At 44.1% G+C, this 13765-nt stretch overlaps 1 protein-coding gene across 1 annotated transcript in view; it reads right to left on the bottom strand.

The window, feature by feature from the left end:
- The window catches only part of NUDT3 (nudix hydrolase 3), a 78767-nt gene that overhangs the window by 55816 nt on the left and 9186 nt on the right, over positions 1-13765 (bottom strand). Inside the window, 1 exon segment of the mRNA NM_001308410.2 lies at positions 964-1074. Within this exon segment, the coding sequence (NP_001295339.1) occupies positions 964-1074 (111 nt within the window).

Consider the following 13765-nt stretch of genomic DNA (forward strand, 5'->3'; position numbering starts at 1 on the left):
AAAAGAATTCCTTGGGTGTTCCCAAGTAAAATTAGTGTAAGAAGACTTCAGCAAGGCCTTAACCCAAAAGAAATGCAAAATTTAGAGTATTTCTAGGCTCTGTTTTATGTGCCATTAGAATCAGCCTTAAGTCCTTCTGGAACAAGGAAATGAATCTAAAAAGCACGTGTGGCCAGGGCAAATTTGCATGGGTGGTGAAACGTACACACTGAGTTAGGACTCCTTAGCAAGGTAGCAGAGCAGACAGAGCACCATGTTGACACAAGAGGCTATGGAGAAACATTAGTTCCTTCCCCCTGATGTGAATTGTAATCGATTTCTCAGTTTCCCCAACAAAACTGTAAGCTCCTAAAGTAAGGGAACCAAGACTTGACTTTTTCTGTTTACTTTCGAGTATCTAGGAGGCTACACTGGGCACGGCCCAAGAACTCAGTACGTGTATGTCGAACATCATGTGACTACATACAAAAGATACTATTTTCTCTCAGGCTGCACCATTAATGGCTGCTGGCTACAAGAAGTGTTGCTTTAGCCACTGCTCTACTGCCAGGACCCAGAAAGCAAAGGAGAACAGCGCTGCCTCCTCCTCATCCAAAGGTTAATGAGAATAAGCCACTCACACCAATAATGCCTATTCCTCTTACTTCTGAGGGCTGAGGAACTATCTGATTCTCGATCTTCTGCCAGAGGTAACAGAGGTGGTGTTGGAAGAGATCAATGGGTGACTACAAAGGACTGTCTGGCACAATCACACAGTCACTGCCACGAGCCCTCCCCCCGCAGAAAGGGCGGGACAAACCTTACCTCGTCACAACCTGCTCACCCCTTTAAGCAAGGAGGCATGTGGTAGCTGTAAAGTGCCTTCTTTCTATGAGCATGAGTCTGTTCATCATTCAGTGAGTGGTGATGAAGAACTACACAGACACGACAGGTTCGAGATGACAAGGGACAGTCAGCACATACCTCCTCACAGACTTCACGGACTGCCGCCACACCTGGCTCCTCCTCGGGCTCCATGCCTCCTCCAGGGACAATCCATCGGTCTGGATGGCGACTACTGCTCACAAGTAGCACCTGAAAGTCACAGAAGTCATGTAGGCAGTTTAAAACTCAAAGACACATTCATACAAATTCAGAGTTTAAATACCACAAAAACAGAAGTGCCTAAGGCCCATTCACTTCCTGAAAGGTAGCTTCATTTCTTTTGAAAAAGCAGTCTGCCTGGTAAAAGCAGAAGGACATCTGCACCAGTGGCCACTACATGTACCCCCTAGACACTCAGTCACTTGTCTTATCTATCCCTCTTCTTTGTCCCTTTCTCTAAAGCCCTTTGAACACACAGCTGAAAGACACTCACAAAAACAAAGGACAAAGATTGTCAATGATGAGCCTGTGAGCACTGTGAAGAGCTGGCCTTGGCCCTAGTTGGCACCACAGTCCCAACTTTCCCTCCAAGGTTCTCACTTCTGTGTGTCCCAGTTCCTGCTCATCAGATGGCTAAAGGCCAACACTACACATCATCCTAAGCTCTGAGCCTGTGCTGAGAACCTACCTCTCTCACTGAAATGAGAAAGAGAAAAATTTCCCTTTGTCGTGCTTTCAGCTGAGATAAAAGTAGAATTCTTGGAGTTCCCTTTGTGGCTCAGCAGTAACGAACCTGACTATATCCGTGAGGATGTGGGTTCAATCCCTGGCCTTGCTCAGGGGGTTAAGGATCCAGTGTTGCCATAAGCTGTAGGCAGGTCGCAGAGGCGGCTCAGGTCCTGAGTTGCTGTGGCTGTGGTGTAGGCCAGAAGCTGCAGCTCTGAGATGACCCCTAGCCTGGGAACTTCCACGTGCCACAGGTTCGGTCCTAAAAAGAAAAAAAAAAAAAAACAGAATGGATAAGCAATGAGGTCCTACTGTACAGCACAGGGAACTTCACAAAGTCACTTGTGATAGAACATGATGGTAGATGGAAGATAATATGAGAAAAAAGATGTGTGTGTGTGTGTGTGTGTGTGTGTGTGTGTAAAACTGGGTCACTGCTGTATAGCAGAAACTGACAGAACACTGTAAGTTAAGTATAACAAAAAATTGATAAAAATAAAAAAGTCCTCTAAAAACTACAAAGGCATAAAGTCATATCCATCCAATCTGCAAGGAATCTCCAAGAAGGAAAAGTAGAAAAATGGATTAATCCGGAGTTCCCGTCGTGGCGCAGTGGTTAACGAATCTGACTAGGAACCATGAGGTTGCAGGTTCGATCCCTGCCCTTGCTCAGTGGGTTAACGATCCGGCGTTGCCGTGAGCTGTGGTGTAGGTTGCAGACGCGGCTCGGATCCTGCGTGAGCTGTGGTGTAGGTTGCAGACGCGGCTCGGATCCTGCGTTGCTGTGGCTCTGGCGTAGGCTGGCAGCTACAGCTCCGATTAGACCCCTAGCCTGGGAACCTCCATACGCCGCGGGAGTGGCCCAAGAAATGGCAAAAAGACAAAAAAAAAAAAAAAAAAAAAAAAAAAAGGATTAATCCTTCACTGATTTGTTACATAAATAACATGCAGTCTCTCTTCCTAGAGTTCTGCCACTTCCTGGCAAAGTGTTTACTAGCGATTCTAAACCTCAGCATTTGCTTCAAAGGCTGACTAGGGCCATCCAATTAGGTTACAGACCGAATGAAAGACCTTTACAGGGACATTTCAAAGCTAAAGCAAAGGAAACTTGTACCACAGAGTATAATTTAATTTGTAAATATCAATCAATGTGAAATATTAACTAGTAAATCTGGCCAGTGTTATTGCTTTGTATATTCAAAGCATGACTATATGAGGTAAGACTACATATAACAGAGGCTGGAGAAAGCAAGCCACATTACTTTGTAGTCATACTTCAAAGCAAACACTATTACCAGCAAATAGTTTTTCTCCTCAGTAAGTTTCCTTGACAACACATTGAAAATTTACTGCAAAAAACAAAACAAAATATTCTTTAGCCAGAGGCTTTACTCCTTTCTACCTTATAAAATAGTTAAGTAGTATTCTGATGAGCAAATTCTTATTCTTAAGCTTGATTAAAAAAAAAAAATTTTTTTTTTAATATTTTTTCTCTATGGCTGGACCTCAGCATATGGAAATTCCTGGGCCAGAGGTTGAATCAGAGCTGCAGTGGCCAGCCCACAGCACAGCCACAGCAACACAGGATCCAAGCCACATCTGTGACCTATGCTGTGGCCTGCAGCAATGCCATATCCTTAATAAGACGAGAGGCAGAGATTAAATCCTCTGCAATTTTAGGGAGATCAAGGTTGGGGGCTGGCTCTTCTCATCAGGAGAGGTAATATCCATGCAGAGATGGATAAACGAATCCACAGAACACACCCACTCATGTATGAACACCTAGATTCAAGAGACTGGTGATCCTCCTGGAACAGCTTGATATCTTCACTACACAGAGCAAAATCACTACACTGATTAGAGACAAGTGTGCAGTGAAAGAATAAAGAAATGTGTGGGAATGAAAAACCTAATGTGGGAGGATTTACATAAAGGGTTTCAGCTGAAACAGTAATGTTTTATTTCTTAAGTTTTTAAGAACTGCTTTAAAATTGCTTAACACAGGGAGTTCCCATCATGGCACAGCGGAAACAAATCCGACTAGTATCCATGAGGATAAAGGTTCGATCCCTGGCCTTGCTCAGTGGGTCAGATGATCTGACATTGCTGTGAGATGTGCTGTAAGTTGCAGATGCGACTCGGAACCTGCATTGCTGTGACTGTGGTGTAGACTGGCAGCTGCAGCTCCAATTTGACCCCTAGCCTGGGAACTTCCGTATGCTGCAGGTGTGGCCCTTAAAAAAAAAAAAAACAAGGAGTTCCCATCTTGGCTCAGTGGTTAACGAATCTGACTAGGAACCATGAGGTTGCGGGTTGGATCCCTGGCCTTGCTCAGTGGGTTAAGGATCCGGCGTTGCCGTGAGCTGTGGTGTAGGTCGCAGATGCGGCTTGGATCCCATGTTGCTGTGGCTGTGGCGTAGGCTGGCGGCTACAGCTCCGATTCGACCCCTAGCCTGGGAACCTCCATATGCTGCGGGAGCGGCCCTAGAAAAGGCAAAAAGACAAAAAAAATAATAATAATAAAAAATAAAAACCAGTGGATAAGATCAATAAGAAGGCAAATGATTATATTTCAGTGATTGTGCTACAGACCATAATGCTCCCCAGATATTTCATGTTCTCCCCTAAAGTATCCAACTTCCCCTTGCTCTCAGTGGGACCATTTGACCACTTTTGGGTAATAAAATATGAGAAGGGACATGCGTCACTTTTGGGCTGAGACAGAAAGAAGCCCATCCCATCTCTTCCTCTGTCCCAGTGCCAAAGGATGCAGTGAGTTCCAGGTGGTGTAGCTACAAGCCTGAGCCCCCAAATGCAAGAGAGTTCCTGTGTGGAGCAGAGCCTCTGAAATCTCATGATATACAGGCATCAACACAAGTAATAAAACTCTGTTGTGTTAAAACAATGAGATTTCAAGGTAAATTTGTTATGTTAACATAACCTCGTCTATCCTGATTAACAGTGTGAAAGGTCTAAGAATGCTTCTGCTGACTGCCTTACACCCAATCCTTAAGCATAGTGTCTAAACCATACAACTGGACAACAAATGTTTTTGAGCAAATGAAAGAATGGACCAGTGACTGAGGGAAGAAACAATCGCTTTAAAAAAAAGATGCAGAGAGCATATAGACAGGGTTATTTAGGGAGGCTGAACAAAAAGGCAGAGGTCCAATTATAAAGAATTTGGGGCGTTCCCGTCATGGCGCAGTGGTTAACGAATCCAACATGAGATTGTGGGTTTACTCCCTGGCCTCGCTCAGTGGGTTAAGGATCCACTGTTGCCGTGAGCTGTGGTGTAGGTCGCAGACACGGCTCAGATCCCGAGTGGCTGTGGCTGTGGTGTAGGCCGGCGGCTATGGCTCCGATTCGACCACTAGCCTGGGAACCTCCATATGCGGCGGGAGCAGCCCATGAAAAGGCAAAAAGACAAAAATAAATAAATAAATAAATAAAAGAATTTGGATCAAAACCTGAAGGCAATGGGTAACTCACTAAAGTTGTTAAAGAAATGACAGAACCCAACTTGAGTTTTAGAAAGGTCACTCTGAGAGTTCCTGCTGTGGCGCGCAAGAAACAAATCCTACTGGTATCCACGAGGATGCGGCTTCAATTCCTCGCCTTGCTCAGAGAGTTAAGGACCACAGCGTTGCCATGAGCTGTGGTGTAGGTCTCAGGTGCGGCTCGGATCCCGAGTTGCTGTGGCTGTGGTGTAGGCCGGCCTGGGAACTTACATAAGCTGCAGGTTCGGCCCTAAAAAGACAAAAAAAAAAAAAAAAAAAAAAAAGAGTTATGGCAACTGAAGGCAACTGAAGGCAACAGCTCCTCAGTTTCTGAGGAGGAAAATGGCAATCTATCTGGTCTCTCTGAAGTCTGAATCTGGAGGCTAAATGAGCGATGGGAGATGGGACAGAGTTCAATTAGAGAAGATAAGGGAGTTGGACATAATCAGCCTCCCTGGGGATGGGGAGCAGCAAGTGGATTCAAGTCACATTTAGGAAACATTTACATGAAAGGGATAACTGAGGTCATTAGGTGGACAAAGATACCCATTTCTCAATAGAGAGAAATACAAGAGAGAAGCAAGTGGGAAAGGAAAAAAGTTTCAGATACTACAGGCAAAGTTAAGCTTCCTACACTCTCTGTATATTATGGGACCTTCAAAACCTCAATTTAAACATGTATTTGAAAGCACTCATCCAAGAAACAATATTGCCTCTGTACAGTACAACTGGCGATGCTAAGGAGGAGGTAACATTTCACTTTAAAACCTTGTGTACAGCTTGAATATTTTACAACAAGTATTTCAGATTTTTATAATTGGACAAGAAGAATGCCAAGCATTATTCCCTAGGAAATTTCTGAAAGCCAAATGAAATGAATGAAATATTTAGAATGTTCAAGTTTCTTGAGGCCATTAAAACAAATAAAGCCACAGGAACAGCATTCCTGACATCCCTAAACTACATTATTTTCCCACACACGGTCTTAGAACTAAAGGAATATACTGTAAAAAGGCAGTTACTGGGAGTGCCTTTTTGTGGCTCAGCAGTAACGAACCCGATCAGTATTCATGAGGACCCGGGTTCGATGCCTGGCTTCGATCAGTGGGTTAAGGATCTGGAGCTGCCATGAGCTGTAGTCACAGATGTGGCTTGGATCTGGTGTTGCTGTGGCTATGGTGCAGGCTGGCAGCTGCAGCTCCAATTCAACCTGTAGCCTGGGAACCTCCATATTCCAGATGTGCAGCCATAAAAGAGCAAAAAAAAAAAAGGGCAGGTATTATATCCCCAAAGTAGATCAACATATTAATCACATTTCAACTTAATTTAATTTAAGATGTCAAAGTAGTTTTTTTTTGGTCTTTTTAGGGCTGCATCCAGGCATGTGGAAGTTCTCAGATCCAAGCTGTGTCTGCTGCCTGTACCACAGCTCACGGCAACACTGGATCCTTAACCCAGGGATTAAACCTGTAACCTCATGGTTCCTAATTGCTATTACAGCATTAATCAGATTTTTATATTTCATGTGTTTCAATCAACTGCAGTCATTAATCTCTTAACTCACTGAGTGAGGTCAGGGATCAAACTCGCATCCTCATAGATACTAGTAGGGTTTGTTTCTGCTGAGCCGTGCCAGGAACTCCTACACTGATTTTTTAAAACGAAGATCCAAACTAAGTCCATACATTTCATTTGGTTGATACGACTCAACCTTAGTCTGAAACAGTTTCCCCTCCTGGCCCTTTGTTTTCAAGCCATTTATTTGTTGAAGAAAACAGGTCATTTATCTTGTAGTATTTCCTACATTCCAACATTTGCAAGTACGGTCCTTTGGGGTAATATTCAACCTGCTCCTTTAGGCCCCATATTTCCTGTACCTAGGTCATTAGATCTTGAAGCTTGGTCAGTTGTGGATTTGGTGTTTTTGTAAGGAAACTTCCCTGAAGGTGCTATATACTTCCTGTAACATTATAGTGTGAGTTACATAAGATCTTACATCACTTTTTGTGATGAGAAAACGAAACTGGCATTTAGTGTTATCACCTGATCTGTCCATTACAGAGCTCACCACTAGCCATTCATTTAATGGTTTTATCATCATAACTGCCATCTTTATCCATGGACTTATTAGGGAATGCAAGTGGCGATTTTCTAATTCTATTGGCCTGTCTGTCTGTCTGTCTGTCTGTCTGTCTGTCTATCCATCCATCCATCCATCCATCCTTCTATCCATCCATCCTTCTATCCATCTAACTATCCGTATTTTTTTTTTTTTTTTTGTCTTTTTGCCTTTTCTAGGGTCGCTCCCGCAGCACATGGAGATTCCCAGGCTGGGGTCTAATCGGAGCTGTAGCCACCGGCCTACACCAGAGCCACAGCAACGCCAGATCTGAGTTGTGTCTGCGACCTACACCACAGCTCACAGCAACGCCGGATCCTTAACCCACTGAGCAAGGCCAGGGATCGAACCCGCAACCTCATGGTTCCTAGTCGGATTCGTTAACCACCTCGGGCCCTTCTATATTTATAAATTAGCTGGAATTCCACAAATAAGAAATTTCCTTCCTTGACTGTTTAATTACAAGTAAATATAGGAAAGGTAATGGAATGTCTGATTATTTTTTCCTCCTTTACTAATTTTCAGAATAACAAGACAGTGCCAGAACAATCCCCAAACACTGTTACTGTTACAGCATTAATTTGATTTTTATATTTCATGTGTTTCAATCAACTGCAGTCATTAATCTCTTGATGCTCCCACCTTTAACTAGCAAGAGACACTTTAGGGTGGCTCCTCTTCCTCGTTTTTTGGCTATGCTTGCAGTATATGGAAGTTCCAGGGCCAGGGATCAAACCCATGCCACAGCATTGACAACACCAGATCCTTAACCTGCTATACCACCAGGGAACTCCTCATGTCTCCCTTTTCTCCAGCACTTCATTATAAAAATTTCCAGGGAGTTCCCTTGTGGTGCAGCAGGTTAAGGACCCGGCATTGTCACAGTAGCAGCTTGGGTCACTGCTGTGACAGAGGTTTGATCCCTGGCCTGGGAACTTCTTCATGCCTTGGGCACAGTAAAAATTTTTTTTCAAACACATAGCTAAGTTGAAAGAATTGTACACCAACCACCCATATGCCTGCCACCTAGACTCTACCAAATCTAGGTTTTACGGATCTTGTTTTTTTTTAATCTTTTTAATAGACATCTCTAATCTTGGATTGTTTTCTTGCTTTTTGTCATTATAAGATATCTCAGGCTCACTTTAAGTAATTCCTGCTCCAGATATGAATTCGGCTGTTCAGCTGTTTCTCTAAGGAGACTTGGCTCATTTTAGTGTGAAATAACATTTAGAGACCTCAATTTAGGTACTGGCTGCAGTTGTGTTATCATCGTTTCTAGGGCTTTTCAATGACAAATAAAAAATATATATTATTAGAAGGAGTTCCCGTTGCGGCTCAGTGGTAACAAACCCGACTAGTATCCATGAGGATGCAGGTTCGATCCCTGCCTTGCTCGGTGGGTTAAGGAGTCTGCGTTGCCATGAGCTATGGTGTAGGTTGCAGATGTGGCTCGGATCTGGCATTGCTATGGCTGTGGTATAGGTTGGCAGCTGCAGCTCCAATTAGACCTCTAGCCTGGGAACTTCCATATGCTGCAGTTTCTGTCATGGCTCAGCAGTTGACAAACCCGACTAGTACCCCTGAGGATGCGGGTTCGATCCCTGGCCTCGTTTATGAGTTAAAGATCTGGTGTTGCCGTGAGCTGTGGTGTAGGTCGAAGACGTGGCTTAGATCCCATGTTGCTGTGGCTGTGGCATGGGCCAGCAGCTGTAGCTCCAATTGGACTCCTAGCCTGGGAACCTACATATGCCTCAGGTGCAGCCCTAAAAAGACCGGAAAAAAAAAAAGGAAAGAAAGAAAGAAAGATAAAGAAAATGATTTAAAAAAAAAAAAAAGTAGTAACTGAGGAGTTCCCACTGTGGTACAGTTCCCACTGTGGTACAGTGGGTTAAGAATCAGACTGCACCAGCTTAGGTCACATGGGTTTGATCCTGGCCCAGTCTAGTGGGTTAAAGGATCCAGTATTGCAGCTGTGACATAGGCTGCAGCTGAGACTATGATTCAATCCCTGGCCCGGAACTTCCGTTTGCCATGGGTATAGCCATTTAAAAAAAAAAAAAAAAAAAAAAGGGAGTTCCCGTCATGGCGCAGTGGTTAACGAATCCGACTAGGAACCATGAGGTTGCGGGTTCGATCCCTGCCCTTGCTCAGTGGGTTAACAATCCGGCGTTGCCGTGAGCTGTGGTGTAGGTTGCAGACGCGGCTCGGATCCCGCGTTGCTGTGGCTCTGGCGTAGGCCAGTGGCTACAGCTCCGATTCAACCCCTAGCCTGGGAACCTCTATATGCCGCGGGAGCGGCCCAAGAAATAGCAATAATAACAACAAAAAGACAAAAGACAAAAAAAAAAAAAAAAAAAAAAGGAGAATTGAAAAGAAAAATAAATTATGGGTCATACTGAAATTTCCATTCTATATTTAAAATTACTAAGATTTTTTTGTTGTTGTTCATAGCCACACCTGTAGCATATGGAAGTTCCCAAGCCCCGGACTGCATTTGAGCTGCAACCTACAAAGCCACAGCTACAGTAATGCCAGATCCTTTAACCCACAGTGCCAGGACAGGGATTGAGCCTGTGTCTCCTCAGTGGCCCCAGCTGCTTCAGTCAGATTCTTAACCCACTGTGGCACAGCAAGAACTCCATCTTTGTAGTTTTTCCTAGACTGAGGACAGCTCTCACTAGGGACAGTAAATCTAAATTCTGGGGGGGGGGTTGTTTTATTTTTTTGGTCGTGCCTATGGCATGTGGAAATTTCCAGGACAGGGATCAAACCCATGATACAGCAGCAATCCAAGCCACTGCGTGATAACACTGGATCCCTAACCCACTGTGCCACAGGAGAACTCCTCTAAACACTGTTTTTTTGGGGGGAAAACACTATTTTAAAGTCATATGACAGATTTACTTTCTGTATAATGCTGCTGCTAGGTTGATATGCAGTGAAATTCATCTGTTTATGTTGTTTTCCATTTTAGGAACTGTGCTTTGTTGTAGCAAATACAATTCATGCACACTGGAATGTATAGCTCAACAGGGGACAGTTTGATAAGTCTGACTTGTGCATGTACTTGAACCCATACCCCATAAAGATACAGATTCTTCTTCTTTTTTTTTTTTTTTTTTTTTTTTTTTTTTGCTTTTTAGAGCCACACCTGCGATATATGTAAGTTCTCAGGCTAGGGAGTCAAATCAGAGCTGTGGCTGCCAGCCACAGCCACAGCCACAGCAACGCCAGATGGAGCTGCATCTGTGACCTACACACAGCTCAGGGCAACGCCAGATCGTTAACCCACTGAGTGAGGCCAGGCATCAAACCTGCATCCTCATGGATACCAGTCAGGTTCATAACCTGCTGAGCCACAACAGGAACTCTCAAAATACATACATTTCTATCTCCCCAGAAAGTTCCCTGTATCTCTTTCCTCTCAATGTCCCTGACCCAGAAGCAATGACTATTATGAATTATACTACCACAAATTAGTTTTGCCTGTTCTGGATCTTCGTATAAATGAAATCATACAGTAACCATGGAGGTTTTCTTTTGGTTTTTTCTGGTCTTTTAGGGCTGAATTCGTGGCATACGGACGTTCCCAGGCTAGGGGTTGAATTGGAGCTGCAGCTGCCGGCCTACAGCACAGCTCGTGGCAATGCCAAATTCTTAACCCACTGAGTGAGGCCAGGAATACTAGTCAAGTTCATTTCCACTGAGCCACAACAGCAACTCCCCACCAGAGATTTTTAACCACACAGATATACCGTAATCTATTTAACTAGCCCTCTTTTTTTTTTTCCTCTTTTTTGGTCTCCCTGAAGCATATGGAATTTCCAGGCCAGGAATCAGATCAAAGTCACAGTTGCGACCTATGCTGTAGCTGCGACAACATCAGATCCTTCAACTCACTGTGCCAGCTAGGGATGGAACCTGTGACTCAGCACTGCAGAGACTCTGCCAATCCTGTTGTGCTACAGTGGGAACTCCTCACCAGCCCTCTTCACTTTGGGCACTTCCAGTTCTGCTATTAAAACAGTGCTACAGGAGTTCCTGCACAGTGGGTTAAGAATCCAGCCCAGCACAGGGGTTAAAGTATCTGCCATAGGTCACAGCTGCGGCTCGGATTCAATTCCTGGCCAGGGAACTCCCATATGTCATGGATGCAACCATAATAAATAAATAAATAAAACAATGCTACAATAAATAGTCCTATACATGAACCATTTCCCACATGTGATATGTAGAGCTCATACATTCATTCTCTCACTCCTTCATTCAACTAATATTCACTTAATGCCTACTCAGTGCCAATCACTGTTCTAGGCATTGCAGATAGAGTGACAAATAAAGATTCTGCTCTTGTGGAACATATAATCTAATGGGAGAAGACAGAAAATAAAAAAATAATAATAATGTCAAATGGTATGTACTAACAGGATAAATAAGGTCAAATAAGGAACAAGAAATTGAGTACTTTTTTTTTTTTTTTTGCTTTTTAGGGCCGCACCCGTGGCACATGGAAGTTCCCAGGCTAGGGGTCAAGTTGGTGCTACAGCTGCCGGCCTACGCCAGAGCCACAGCAATGCAGGATCCGAGCCTCATCTGCGACCTACACCACAGCTCATGGCAGTGCCAGAGATCCTTAACCCACTGAGCCAGGCCAGGGGTCAAACCCGTAACCTCATGGTTCCTAGTCGGATTTGTTTTCACTCCTCCACGATGGCAACTCCAAGAGTACTTTTTTAGATAGGAAGATCTCTCATAAGAGGTAACATCTGAGCACAGACCTGATCAAAGCAAGGAACAAGGCTTTGGCTTTCTAGGGAAGGGCATCTCAGGCAAAGGTACCCTCAGGAACAAAGGTCCTGCCCTGAGGCAATGGGATATTTGGGGCAAAGTAAGAAAGCCAGAGGCTAGAGCAGAATTAGCAAAGGAGTAAGAGGAGGCGAGAAGTCATAGAGGGCTCCTCAGAAGGAGTTGCCCAAGTGAAGACGCATGCGCTCCCAGGGGTTCTAAGCAAATATGTTAACAGTCACTGGGGTTCGGCGCAGAGAAGAGACTGCAAGGTACACAAGGATGGGATAAGGAGACTAGTTAGGAAGATCTGTAACAGTCCAAGGAGAGAAATGATGATGCTTCAGACTAAGTGATAAGGTTTGACTCTACTTTCAATGGGAGAGCCGAGAGAATTCCTGATGTGGGCTGTGAGAAAAAGAAGGAGTCAAACATGACTCCAGTTCCTTGGCCTGGGCAAATGCACAAAATGGGAAGACAATGGGAAGAACAGATTTGGAGGTTCAATTCAGTTCAGTTTTGCGTGTGTTAAGTCTGAGGTGCCCATTCAATTCACAAAGGGAGCTGTTGAGAAGGCAGTTGGAGAGGGGTCTGCAGCTCAGCAAAGTGGTCAGAGATCAACATGTGGCAGTACGTGGACCCTGCGGCTGGATGAGATTAGCCTGTGGCTACGTTGTGCTTTAAAGGATCCAACAAAGAAAAGAAGAAACAGTGAGGGAGAAAGAAAACCAAGCATGGGGCATGCAAGAAGCCAAGCCAAGTGTTTGAAAGAGGAAGTAATGATCGACTAGGTTAAACGTTACTAAGAGGTCAAGTAAGATGAAGAATGAGAACTGACCACTGGGTTTGGCAACAGAGAGGTCACTTGTATCGTGGTAAAGGCAGTTTCTCCATAAAACCCAAGACAAGAACTGCCATGTCAAAGATAGACACATTTGTAATTTTAATAAATAATCACGAAGAGGTCTAGTGGCTCAGTGGGTTACGAACCTGACTAGTATGCACGAGGACTATAGTGTTTGATGCTGGCCTTCCTGAGTGGGTTAAGGATCCACTGTTGCAGTGAGCTGTGGTGTATGTAGGTTGCAGAGCGGCTCGGAGATGCACTGCTGTGGCTGTGGCAGGCAGCTGCAGCTCTCAAATTCAACCCTTAGCCTGGGAACTTCCATATGCTGCAGGTGCAGCCCTAAAAAGCAAAACAAAACAAAAAAAAGGTATCTACTATTTGATTCTAATTCATTAGTGTGTTTATTTACTTATCAATAAAAGGTTCCAAGTTGCTGGCAAAACAGAAATCCTCTTCCCTCAAGGTATTGTCCCCCTAGGGTTGGGGATCAGTACATTAAATGAATTACCCAACATAAATTCTGTGAGATGGCACAGACTCTCAAGTTCAATATCTGAAAGAAATCCTAAATGTTCTATCATGGGAAAACCCAGTAGGATTCTGAAAGGGTTCACAACCAAATACACACACACTTTGGTTGGGCTAATACTCAAGGTTATCACTTGTCACTAAGATTGGGAATAAAGAACGAGCTGGTGTCTCTGTGGAAGCACTGGTCCGATCCCTGGCCCAGTGCAGTGGGTTAAGGATCCTGTGTTGCTGCAGGATTTGGATTCGGTCTGTGACCCAGGAACTTCCATATGCCATGGATTCAGCCAAAAAAAAGAAAAAAGAAAGAGCTGGGAGACTTGTATGAAATATATCTGAACACATTACTGATAGACACTAGCATTTAGTATATTTTGGTTACTTTCAGTTCCT

This window comes from Sus scrofa, chromosome 7 (assembly GCF_000003025.6).
Source record: "Sus scrofa isolate TJ Tabasco breed Duroc chromosome 7, Sscrofa11.1, whole genome shotgun sequence".
In the NCBI taxonomy this organism is placed as follows: domain Eukaryota; kingdom Metazoa; phylum Chordata; class Mammalia; order Artiodactyla; family Suidae; genus Sus; species Sus scrofa.